General features: G+C 38.8%; 1 protein-coding gene across 1 annotated transcript; it reads right to left on the minus strand.

Annotated features, from left to right (window-relative positions):
• Positions 1–1,269: 1,269 nt before the first annotated feature.
• Positions 1,270–9,219, minus strand: ftr84 (finTRIM family, member 84). The gene is made up of 7 exons (XM_077571521.1): positions 8,582–9,219; positions 5,413–5,508; positions 5,074–5,307; positions 3,460–3,616; positions 3,315–3,371; positions 2,976–3,029; positions 1,270–2,469 (listed from the first exon to the last, which is right to left on the minus strand). Exons 1-7 carry the CDS (start codon positions 9,152–9,154, stop codon positions 1,928–1,930), a joined length of 1,713 nt encoding a protein of 570 aa, XP_077427647.1. The 5' UTR covers positions 9,155–9,219; the 3' UTR covers positions 1,270–1,927.
• Between the last annotated feature and the right edge of the window lie 4,438 nt (positions 9,220–13,657).

A 13,657-nucleotide genomic window follows, 5' to 3' on the forward strand; every position in this document is an offset into this window, starting at 1 on the left:
CTACTTTTGTCTAAATGAATATTCTGAATTCAGTTTAATACAGGTCCTTGACACTAAGACGCTACAAGGTGCCGCCAAATACAAGTAAAACTTGTATTGTTTTGGCCTAAGCACAAGGAAAGCGCATAGCGGGGGTTTTCCAGGGAATAACCGCCAAAAATCTGAAAACTTTACCCAAGCAGATTTTGATTTTGATTAAACTTGATGTACTTGTTGAAAGTATCCATACCCTTAGATAGTCATTAAATATTTAATGAAAAAGTTGACATTTCTTTGAATACCCATCACTCCTTATTGCTGCTAAACAAATTTTTTTTACATCTCTGAAACTTTTATATGTTTTAGAGAACATGTGATCTACAAGCACCAATCTTATAAATGATGACTTGCAAATTTGGAATCCTTGTTGAATTCCCTTTCGAACAATAGATATGTAAAGATTGACTCAATAGTTCCTGAGATATATGTGTTCAAAAGAAGGCAGCCACGCCCCTTTTGCCAAGAATGTCAACATTTGGTGGGCCGTAGCTTCAAAACGTCTGCTCTGATTGGCCTAAAATTTGACATTTAATGTTGTGCCAACACTATCAACAACTGCACCAAGTTTCATGAAAGTCAAAATCTTACCTACTTTCACCTTGGTCAGTCAGTGTTGATAGTCTGTAGCTCACCTGCAACTCTACTGAGGACGAGTGTCATATAAAATGGATGTATACATAATCCCTGCTCTAAAAATAATATCCATTGATATGTTCTGTGTACACCCATTAATTTATGGGAGGATAAAGCTTATCTTGCCTGCACCGTTTTGTGAGGCTGCAATATTAAGTTCCCTGGCTGAGGTGTGTATCATCATATGATCCAGCAGAGAGCACAAGAGGGCTTCGCATTCTAAGAGATTGAAGCTAATGCATTTATAGAAGCATTTTTATGCGGGTCAATCAACATAGTGTGCAGAACTAACAAATAAATGTTATCACCATCTTAAAATAATGGCCAAAGTTATATTTTGACTAAAAGAAAAGAAAGAATTGCCTTAAACATCTCTCAGGATGCTGGCCTGCTCTGTTAACATTCCGTTCCATCTTTAGTTAAACAGGTCATTCCATTCTACCACTGAAACGAGATGATTAATAAATACAGTATAATATCATCAATATGTGGTTCAGTTTTTCACATTTTCTGAAAAAAAAGAAGAAAAAAAAGAAAAAATGACTGAGGCCTTTATTTTAGGAAGGTGACTGTGCAATAAAAGTAGTCATAAAAGTGTTAAATGTTGAAATCTTTAATTGACTTCATTTCAGCAGGGACATGAAAATATGCCCGGACTGGAAAGCCAATGATCATTTAAAAGCAGTTGATAATATAGACATGTGTTACTCTTACATTTACAGAATGTACTTTTATTAAATCAACAGTCTTTTGAAAAAAAATTGAAAGGACTGTTAAATATTGGATATTAGATAAAAACGTGTTAAAGTAACAGCATCGTAGTACTGTATAGACAAACACCTCATGCAAGCAGCGTCTCTGATGCTAAACAACCGTAGAGGCGTCAAGGCTGGTCCACCAATATAATTATTTTTTATATGACGTCCCACACCGTCATTTTGCAGATCGACTTTTTGTTTTGTTCTGGTGTTTATTGAGTGTTTTAATGGAAAATTATCACAATCTCAACTGCCAACATGGCGGATAAAAAAAATGCTGATCACGTGATTAAGAACTAGCTACTGTATCAAAGGGAATTAAAGCAGATGATGACGAGTTGCCACAGCATTGACAGTGATGCTATTTTGTGATTACTACTACAAAACAGTGCACCCTCAAAAACATTTCTGAAGCTGTCACAATTAAATGGCTACCTTTTTTTATGTTAAGACTAATACAGCATGCACCTCACACATGAAACAAATTTTTGGGTATCTCAGTAAGGTGTAGTAGAGTGTTTGAGTTGACAAAGGGTAACCGAAGAGCCCACGCCAAAGCCTGCATACAAAGGTTCGCTGAATTGAGCTTTGAACCTATGGATGAGCTCCATGGTTTCTGAGACAGAATAAAATGCCACCGCGTTGCCAGAATAATCTAGGTACACGCCAATTCGTGACGCGCGGGGAGCATCCGCAAGGTCGCGGTCTGTTTTATTGTGCCAAGCGGAATATCCCGAATCTGAGCAGAGCAGACTCCAAGACCTGCTGTTGTAGCCCAGAAGACTGTGCGAGTTCTTCCCCTTGCGATTGATGCTTTTATAGGCCACTCCAAGGGAAAACTCGCCACTCCACTCGGCCTCCCAATAAAATCTGAAACCAGTAAGTGGCTCCTTGCACAGCACTTGGGAGAAGCCATCGAAGCGTTCCGGATGATCTGGATAAAACTGGACTGATTTCTTCCTGGTGACCCTCTGGTTCCCGTCTGCTAGGACCAGCTCCTTGTAGGCTGTATTTGCATCGAAGGACATCTTACAGGCGTCTAAGAGCAAAAATATTTATTCACTAAACTGAACAATCAAGTCTCACAATTAATCCAAATTAACCCATTATTAACGCCAATCTATGTATATCCAAAGTATATTAGTTTTAGGTAGGAACAGGGAGTTCCCAAAGAGCACGTGAGACACCGTTACCCAAATTTGATCTCAAGTGGGTCTGGTCAGTATGTCCATATTTGCAGGTTGTTGTTTTTTTCTTCTTTGTAATAGCACCTACATTATGAAAATATAATTTTTGCATTCAATCCTTTGTCAGTGTGTCCCCCAATGGACAAAATTTGCGACAACAGACAATTTTAGTGAAAAACTGCAGTTTGTGATCGGTCCTCACAGGCCAGATTGGACTCCCTGGTGAGCCAGTTCTGGCCCGCATGCCATATGTTTAACACCCCTACTTTAGAGGGAGGTAAAAAAAAATTAAATAAAAATTGCGGCACTGGGCCCAAATAAGCAAGTAAGGTTAAACATTGTACAAGGAACTACTCACATTTTAAGAAGTCTGATCTTGTTTTTGGCTCCTGGAAATCCACTCTGTTAGGAACTGTTTCAGCATGAAAATATTAAACATTTTCTGTGTTTAGTTGAGATCAAATGAGACCATTTTTTTTTTAACAAAACAAATGTCACAATGCTTCATGCCAGTTCATGTTAGACAATTGGAAAATCCCTTTATGGAGTACCCTAATAATGTTTATGACATTGTTTCAGCAGAGACAAAGTATGCCAAATACAAATTTATGAATATTTTTGTATGCTTTCTATGTACAGTAATTGCTTTAAAAAATATATACATATATGATTAGTTCATGTTTTGGTTCACACTTACCTTTGAGCCGTTTGTCTCCATTTCTTGGCAAAAGGATGTACACCGATGTTTCACTTACTGTTAAAAGGAGTCACATTACATTTGTCTGCTCTATAGAAAAGTAGTTTGAGCGGTAAACACAACATTTGTGTTTATTTGGACAAACCTTTCTTGGAGATTTGACTGAGTTCCTTTTTACAGATCTCATCAAGGTGTTCCTTCATTTCTAAGGCTGTTTTGCTCATCTCACTGAAGGAGAACTGAGGGTTGATGAGCACTTTGGGCACCATGGCTTCCGGAGCAACACACAGGGTTGGAAAATTCTATGCAATAAGATGACACAAGAGGTACATCATCAAGTCAGAAGGTTTTTAAATATTAAAGTATTAAAAATAACACATTTTAAATAATGCTACTCTTTAAGTAATAGAACTGAACTCCACTGACCTTGTGCTACATTTAGCAAATTAACCAAATTAAGTAACTTGCTGCGGTATATAACTGCTGTATATTTGGCTTTTGGGGTGAATTTTCAGGATGAACCTAAAATGTGCTAAACCTTTACAGGTAAACTTAATTTGGCCTTCTCCAAAGTTCTGAATGCACGTCCTGTTCAGTTGTTGCACAACGTATTGTCCTCCAACAAGATTCTAAATGGCAAAATTCACAACAGATTTCCTGACCCAATTACAATTGGTTTAGATTTTGACATCATAAGTACAGTTGTGCTTGAATGTTTACATACCTACGGTGTATGTAAACAACTCATGAATGCACTGTTTGTTGAGAAAAAGGCTTAATACCCATAAAATCCCAAATACTGCGGCAATGATGAACCAACCAACTGAAGAGGGTCTTCTTCCCAGATTTAGTCATAACTGTTTTAATTTATTTATTTCCTCAGTAGAACTTTTATCTGTGGATGTGTCTTTGTGAGTGATGTTGCAATTTCTGCTTGTGCCGGTTTGTCTGGGGGGCCTCCTCTATTTCCACAACAATAGACCATTTCTCTGTGTTTGAAGTCAATGTGTATTGAATGATGTCTGTAAAAGTCTTATCTCATGTCTGGTGAACTCCAGGTGGGCTGGGGGCTTGGGGGTTTTGTTGTACCGCCCTTCAAGATAGTATAAGAATGTTGTAAGTGCTCTGAAATCTTCGCACTAGTGAGAGGCTGCCGCCATTGTCTGGGAACTCACTTGTGCCCGGAATATTCTGTAGAAATAAAAGCTTCGAAGTGACTGTTCATCGATCTCCAGCCTGCATTCGGATAACCAACATTCTCACTACCCGAAAGAAAATGAACACGCGGAAGAAAAAGATCCTTTTCTTCAAAACAACCAAACATAGAAATGTAGCCAAACGTAGCTAGCTAACCCACAAACTAACTAAGCAAGCTAAATAAAACCTGAAAAATTATGCATGAATGTTTTGAGAAGATCCACTAAACAATAACCCAATTCTTCAAGGTAAGGCTATATGAATACCTGACCGTAATTGGTTTGTGGACACACTGCATTAAATAATACAAAATAGAAACCACTACAAAGCTGTCTTGGGTAAAGAAAGAATGTGTTCATATGCAACTGTAGCAGACCAAGGTTTCATGGCTCTCGCATTTCACGCAGACCGCTCTAGAGTACGCTTGGACCAAGACCGCCTCTTTTAGTTCTCGGACAGTTTGATTTTGTTTCTTCACACCTTTCCAAGCAGCTGTTGCTAAATCAGCCTAGCATTGTCTATTTATACAGAAATGCTGAAAATATGAATGACAATTAGTGACCTGCAGAAAGTGAATGTTGTCTTCTGTTTCAAGAATCTGCCTCAGCTCTGCGTCTCTTCGCTGCAGCTCGAGTATCTCCTGTCCCAGACGCTCCACGTAGCTGTCAGCTTGAGACATGGCCGCCTGCATGTTGGCTGTTATCATCTGATGGATTTCTGCCTTCCAGCGCTCCACGGCCTGTAGCATCTCGTGGAATGTCTTATCACTCTCGACCTGGGCCCGCTGGGCGCAGCTCTAACATAGGTAAGGTCACTTTGTCAGGATGCTAAGGTACATAAATAATATTTTTTTGCGATGACTTGCTGTGTGTCAAAGCGTGTCAAGTGTAACTGCTCTTACTTTGAGAGTATCAACGTTATGCTTGAGCTCCTGCAGCTCTTTCTCCCTCTCTTGTATTAGGTGCTGGACCTCAGACTGTGTCACCACCAGTACTTTCTGAGAAGAACAAAGGATGATAAGAAGGACTTTTTAAAAATCACATCTCCTTTTATGTTAGTGTAGAGCTACTGTAGGCTAGAATGACCAATAAACGTGTTCATTCATTCATTCAAGATGACAAGTGGGGTTGGTGAAGGACTCTGGTAGGTGGCCTGGTGGGTGGTGTCTGGTCGGTGCTGGATTTCACTTTCCTTTCTTTTCTTTGGTCCTTCCTCGGGTCTCCTGACGGCCTCACGACTCTGGCTGGAAGTGTTCGGTTTAGGTGAACGGTATGGGATTTTTTAATAGGTTTTAGGTGAACTAATGAACACACACACACTCACACGCACGCACACACGCACATACACGTACAATTTTTTTAAAAAAATAAATAAATAAAAAAGAGAGCAATGATGATGACATGTTAAATCGGTAAAATTACCGAATGAACAATACTGAGCTCTCCATAAAAAATAAAAAATAAAAAAATAAAAAAAACAAGTGTTTGATCATGTAACCACCCATCCATCCATGTTGAAGACGTCTTTGCCAGTCATAGAGACCGATTCCTGCTGTTGTGTCCAATCATTAGTTTTGTTTGACCAATGAAGTAGTGATGGGCATGACAGTTCTTTTAAGTGAACTGAATCATTAAAATAAAAATAAAATTAATTCAAAAGAACCGTTCATAAGATTCGTTCACCGGCAACATGTTAACTTACGGACTCGTTCACTCAATGATACTCGTTCGTGAACATCAATTGCGTGGCTGTATATTCAGTCAAATCCCACACTAACGATGGCTACTGATTGGTCGTTCGTGAAGATTGACGGCATGACATCACACCCTGAGAACTTTATTATTAAGTTCTCTGATGACACAGCTATCGTCAGCTTGCTGCAGGCCGGCGGTAGCCCACTGGACTATTTCTCAGAAATAGAGTAATTTGTCCAGTGGTGTGACCGGAATCATCTTGTGCTCAATGTGGGGAAGACAGAGGAGGTGATATTTGATCCAAAAACTGTTGGTGACCACGGGCCAGTCGTCATTAAAGGCAATCACATCAGCCAGGTGGCTTCATACAGGTATCTGGGGGTCCACATTGACAACACACTCAGCTGGAGGGTACACGTTGGAAGTCTCTGCTCCAAACTCCAACAGCGTCTCTATTTCTTACGCAGACTGAGGGTCTATGGAGTGGAGCAGAGGATCATGCTGTTGTTCTACCGGGCTGCATTGGAAAGTATCATCAGATACGGCATTGCGGCCTGGTACGGCAACCTGACTGTGCAGTCAAGGTCACAGATTGCCGGTCTGGTGCGGACTGCCATGAAGATCATGGGGGTCAGGAATCATCCTTCCCTACAGATGCTTTATGAGCGGTCCGTCACCGGACTGGCACAGAAAATTGTTACTGACCCGACTCACATTCTGCATCATGAGTTTCAGCTACTGCCTTCCGGCAGGAGATTCAGGGCCCCCAGAACCAGGCTGAACCGCTACAAGAACTCATTCCTGCCAACATCCATCAAATTACTTAATAACCGACATTAACTAAGTGGTGCAATATATATATATAGGAGTGTGTGTGTATTATTTATTTTAATTATCTCTCTCTATTCTGTTGTTTTTCTCACTGTAAACTACTGCTGCACTTCTTATTTAATTTAGATTTTATCTCTTTCTATTCTGTTGTTTTTTCCTTACTGTAAACTGCAGCTGGACGGAGTCCAGGAAAAAGTTCCCCACGGGGAAAATAAAAGTATATCGTATCGTATCGTATCGTATCGTATCGTATGAGCATGGCTGAGCTCAAATGAACTGAGAAAGGAACGAATGACTTCAGGAAGTAATCCATTCACTCACATTCACTGAAAAGATTCGTTCTTTTTTAATGAAACGGTTGCAAAGGACACAACATTACGATGAAGTGTGAGTAATAGGAGTGTAAATCTCCCCAGTCAAGACAATTCTATATTCATCTTGATACATGGGGTGTGATCCAATACAAGGGTGGTTCCATATTAAAATAGGACGATTTGGATCGATTCAGTCGGATTCCGGTTCGATTCGATGCACTGTGGTGGTGAAACAATTGATTAATTGACAACTAGTCAATTGTCAAATTAATTTATAATTATTTTTGATACACCATTAATCGCTTAAATATCTTGTTTGATTTCAAATGACCAAACATGCAAATATCTGCTTTTATTTTGGTAAACAATGGTCAACATTTTTGCATATGTTATGTTCCAAAATGTTACACACCAAATTAGTAACTATCAGTCTTTATAAATGCTGTTTAAACATGCATCTGCCTAACAAAATACTGCACTAATAAATAGGGATGGGCAAGTACTGATACCAGATATCGGTGCTGATAACAGCCTTATTTTAACGTTCTTTAAAATAACAGGAAATGTTGTTTTTTGAACATTTTTGAGTATGAATTTCATTCAATTATTTTCAATACATTCGAATACAATATTTATTTAAGTACACTTTTATTTTTCCTACATTCAAGCACAGTGTTAATGTTTATTTTGTACATAATGTTGCAGTTGCCTACAATAATAAATATTAGTTTTATAAAGTCATAAAAATGTCCACTTTTCATTATTTTTCACAGGACCAATTAGCATGTGTTGGATTTGACTTATGCTTGCACATTGTTACCGCGACTGGTAGACCGCATGCTGCTCCCAAGTCGAGAAGGGTGTCAAGGAAAAAAAGGTAGGGTTTGTGTGCGCATTACGAATATATATTTGAAAAGGTCATTTTAGGTCATCTTTTTTTCCTCTGAAAAACGTAACTTCTTGAGCATTCAAATAAGGTGCTAAGCTGTGTTGGCGGCTCAGAGTTTTAGCTCACTGGTAGCGCTGTGCGCTCCCAAAGACATGGACGTGGCGGGGGTTCGATAAGTCCCATTTAAAAAAATGATTATTTGTTTATTTTTTCCTACCACTAGAATGTATGGCTTCTTTGAGTAAACTGTGTATCCTGTTATTTGGAAATGTGGAAAATTTAGAGCTTTTATTTAATATGAAGTCCTGAATGTCTTGTAGCGTCCCATTTGAAGTACTGTACCTGTTTGTCGATGCGCTCCTCCTCTGCAGAGGTGATATTGTGACCACGGTGCTCTCTAACAGTACACAGTACACATATACACATCTGGTCGGAGCGGCAGAACAGCTCCAGGCCCTTCTCATGCTGCGGGCAGATCTTCCTGTCCAGGTGGCCGGTTTCGTCCACCAGCTTGTGTCGCTTGAAGGTGGACGACTCGTAATGAGGCTTCACGTGCGTTTCACAGTAGTAAGCCAGACACACGAGACACGACTTGACCGCCTTGTTCCGCCGACCCACGCAGAAATCACAGAAGGACTCCCGATGCATGTAGGGGAAAGGGGTGAGCTCTTGAAGTTGGCGGCGGGGCTCGTGGTAGACGTCCGGTAGGTTGCGTCTCAGCACGGGCCTCGGCGTGAAGGTCGCTCTGCACTGGGGGCAGCTGTACACCCCCATGTGATCAAACTGATCCCAGTAGATCTTGATGCATTCCAAGCAGTAAGTGTCCCCGCATGGGATGGTGACCGGGTCTATCTGTGCATCCGCACAAAGAGGGCAGATGGCTTCTGGAGGTAAAGGGAAACTCGACTCAGCCATGATTTTTTTTTAGAAGACCCTTTTTAATGTGTATAGGTCTGTGAATAAATCAAGAAGTATCTGAACGAAATTGCGCTGGAGTAACTCCACACAGTGACACTCTGTTTTTATGCTGACATTACAAAAGGGGAGGTTTTGTTGACACTACAAGCAGAGAGCTCTTCTCACCCTCAAATTCTTTCAGCCGTTGTCTGAGATAAAGGAGCAGTCAGCAATCTATGCAAATTTGGACGAAAAGAAAAAGTAGTTGGCTTCCAACAAAGGTCCTGAGTTGTTTAACACATCTAGATGTAAAATAGGGTAGCATAAAAGAAAAGCTTTTGTCTCATTCATCTTTTGATCTGAAACCCAAATGTCAACAAAAACAAAGGAATTGACCTTGCCGTTCTAATATGGAGGGGACTGTATTCTTGCACTGTTGTCCTTCCTACCTTAAAGGTAAAAGACAAAAAAGCTATGGTAAGCTGCCTCTAAAAGCCAAATTGAATGGAACCTAAATTAATTTTATTGCTCACGCCAGCACTTCCTTACTATTTCCGCTTTTATTATGTCAAAATGATTGACTGTGAAAAAGCTCACACACCAGTGAGTTAATAAAAACGCAAGATATTTGCACTGTACTGTAAATGAACAGGCTCGAATTCTGGCTGAGTTTCAGGTGCATTGACGCACGGTCCCTTAATAACGCACATGCACGACTAGCTTCTTGTGGGTTTATACACAAGATCTCAGCAAACAAAAAGAGCGTTTCTATGCTTCCAGCTGTTTCCCAGTTTTCCATGTGACTGAAAAGTGAGTTTCATGGCGGTGCATGTTTTCAAAACAACTCTGTTTACACTGAACAGAAAATATTCTGTCAGGATGTGGGCACCCACGCAAATACATGCTAATGTGGACAAATGGTGAAAGGTGACAGTAGGCAGGATTTAGATGATGTGTGCAAAGTGGACATTTGGCAGCAATATAAGGCCTTCTATCACATATGACAGTTAATCAATTAAAGTCTCTAATGTACTCCTTATACTGTATATTCTATTGCAGTGGCTCTTAACCTGGTTTCGATTGAACCCCAGGGGTTCGGTGAGTCAGTTTCAGAGGTTTGGCGGAGGTTGAGACTCACATCCGACTCATATGATGACACGCCCCTCTTGGCTATCATTGGCTGCAGGCGATCACGCTACATTGCTTGGCCAATCTGTGCTGCAGGGAATTTGGTGCACTCAGTAGTCGATTTGTGACTGTTGTGATGGTACGTCGTGTCATTTCTTAATTTTAATGTTTACACTCACAGAAATAGTTCAAGCTTAATTTAAGATTTATGTATTTTTTTACATAACAAAATCCCATTTACTGTATTTATTTATTTATTTTAGATATTTTTTAACACAAACCTACCAAATAAAATGTATATGATGCATATTCATTAGTCTGATAAAGCCTATTTATTTGAAATGCATAATCCTCAGGTTTATATGTATTTAGTATTAGTAAATTATCATTTCTATTCTTTTTTATTTATTTATTATATTATTATTATTATATTATTATTATTATTATTTATTTATTTATTTTACATTTTTGGGATGTCTGCATTCAGTTTCATTCTAAAAACATAAACATGTAAAAAAAAATGGTGGTGGTGGTGAGACATACAGTAAGTGTTTTTCACATAGCAGTAGATTTCTTTATATTTATCGTGTATTGGTAACCTGATTATTAATCAAGTAAAACAATATACTTTATATATTTTAAATAAATACTCTCATTATTATTAATTTGAAGTAAATATACTTTAATAAAACTAAATACATAAACCTGAGGATTTTGCATTTCCAATAAATAGGCTTTATTAGACTAATGAATATGTATCATAAAAGGTTTATTTGGTAGGTTTGTGTTAAAATGATCTAAAACAAAAAAGTAAATGGGAATTTGTCACATAAAAAAATACATATATCTTAAATTAAGCATGAAATATTTCTGTGATTTTATGTATACTAACAATGTTGAGAAAAAAAAATGAATATGTGCAATATGAGTTCACATGCATAACGGAACATATGGTGTTCCACAGGGTTCAATTCTGGGGCCTGTGATGTTTTCATTGTATCTGCTGCCCCTGGATTCCATCCTAAAAAAACAGCGGTGGTTCTTTACTCTACAAAAATAGAGTTGAGTGATGGGAGTCAGCGTCCTAACGACATGATTTCCAATGCCAAGTTGAGCAATTCTAGTTCAGCACAACTAATTATCTAGCAGAACTAAAGGAATATTTCCTTAATGGATCCAGACAAACAATATTGTAAGTCATACAAGTAAGGTAAAGAACTTGTTTACATTCACGAGGCTTTGTTGCAGCATACTTTGCACAAACCCCAAATAACTTCTGATGTGGATGAATGTGTTGGTGGAGGTGTTGCTAAAGTAGAGTATGTAGGTGGAACTTTTTGGATGAGTCATGGAGAACATGTGGTATAGCAGCTGTGATGGGATGGAGGTCTGTCACATGTGGTGGATCCCTCTGATGTGTTTGTGAAAACAAGCAAGGGCTGGGCGGGGAGGCGGGCTGTGCAAGCATATGTCTGAAAGAGGAAACGGCAGAGATAACATGATGCTTAAAGGAGGGCAACCAAGCTCTGATGCTCCCAATGGATGCAAGACCAGAGATGACTGGCCAGATGGAGGCAAGTGAAAATGAGCCATTATGACTGTGACAATGAGCAAGTCAAACGGAAAGATTCTGTTGAGAATCCTTTGATATTATTCCAGATTGACTTGTTTTGACATTAAAGCTTCTGAGGAGTATTTAATAACCTATATACTGTACATAGTACAAAATGCCATGAGTCAACCATTGTGACAATGTAATGGTCATGGGCCAATTTGCTAGTTCAGGACCTGGACGACTTTCTGTGATTCAATTATGGAACAATGAATTCTGATGCCTATGAGAAAATCCTACGTCGCTGCCTTTCATGCACTCGGTGCAGATTTAAATCAGTGCCAGTGACCCAATAGCCAACCCAATGTGTTTTCAATGCAGCCCCACTAGTTTAAATATGGTATTATGGTTAATATTGCGTAAGTGGAATATGAGTTAAGCAGCAGAATCCAGCCATTTTTATCCATCTCAGGGTGTGGCTATTTTGCCGCTTGCTGCAGAGTGAAAATGACATCACAGCTCAGCTTCAGAAAACAGATGAGCTGTGATCCCTGAGCAACACTGATGTCATCTTCAGTCGACAGCAAGTGGCAAAATGGCCGCCCCCTAAAATGAATAAAAATGGCTGGATTTTGCTTCATAACATCTTATTCCACAAATGTACGATTAATCCAGAATGTCATGTTTAGACTAGTGAATCAATTATAGCATAGTGTGTCATCACATTCCTTTTCGGAAGCAAGTGACTAGCAACAAAATGGCTGCCCATCTGGACGCTACATCTCCCAGGATGCCTCACAACAGGTGTGGTCACTTTGGTCCCTTGATTAAAGCAGTCCTGGCTGATTGGAAGGGGAAGAAAACAAAGGAGCAGAGGAAGACTGAGGTGGGGGTGGAGAAGGCCTGGAGGGACTCAAATAATGAAACCCACCCAACGTGGAGCAAAGTTGTGTCTTTTTAGTAATAAAGACTACCTTCTTTTTTTGAAACTGTTTTTTAAACTGTTTTTGCCAGCCTGAGTTGAAACCTTGTGATGAACTTTTGTTTCTTTTGAAGCCATCTGGCCAAGCTGAAGGAAAAAAAAAACATTGATTTTGTTTAACTTTCAACATTGGTAGACTCCTGTCTTGGTGCGCCTCTCATGATGCCACAATAGGTATTATTGTCAATAAATGTTTAAGGTTGACTTCCACCTTAAATGGGCGGTTCATGCAAAAGACCCATCACCATCTATCACAAACGCTTGATTTTAGTTACTGCTGTTTGGATATTTGTCCAAAGTAATAAATGAAATCATAATCTAGTTATAATTATTTGGATTATTTCTAAGATGCTAAAATCGGTTTGATTATCTGAACCATTTAAAAACTCCTATTGGTATTGTGACCTGTTTTGGTTTTTTTGATGGTTCTGACCAAGCCATTTCAAAATAAAATACTGCCCACAGGTTAACTCATTCACTGCCATTGACGGCTTTAGAGGTCAAAAATTCATTTTTAACTATTTCTGTTAGTTTAACTTTTTTTTCCACTTTTAACAAGAGCATGAAAACCTAGAAAAAATATGTTATCGTACATTTAGAACAGACATAAAATTTGTGATTAATCGTGAGTTAACTATTGAAGTAATGTGGTTAATCAAAATAAATAAATTGTATCGCCTGACGACCTAATTTATAATAATCTTTTCTTTTTCCTTTTTAAAATAATATATTTTTTCAAAAGCCTAATTTTTAATAATCTTTTCTTTTTGTTTTTAAAATTCAAACAAAGAAAAGATGAATAAAATTAGGGCATCAGGTAATTAATTGCATGACATCAATAGTTAACTCATGATTAATC

The sequence above is a fragment of the Vanacampus margaritifer genome, chromosome 7 (assembly GCF_051991255.1).
Source record: "Vanacampus margaritifer isolate UIUO_Vmar chromosome 7, RoL_Vmar_1.0, whole genome shotgun sequence".
Taxonomy (NCBI): Eukaryota; Metazoa; Chordata; class Actinopteri; order Syngnathiformes; family Syngnathidae; genus Vanacampus; species Vanacampus margaritifer.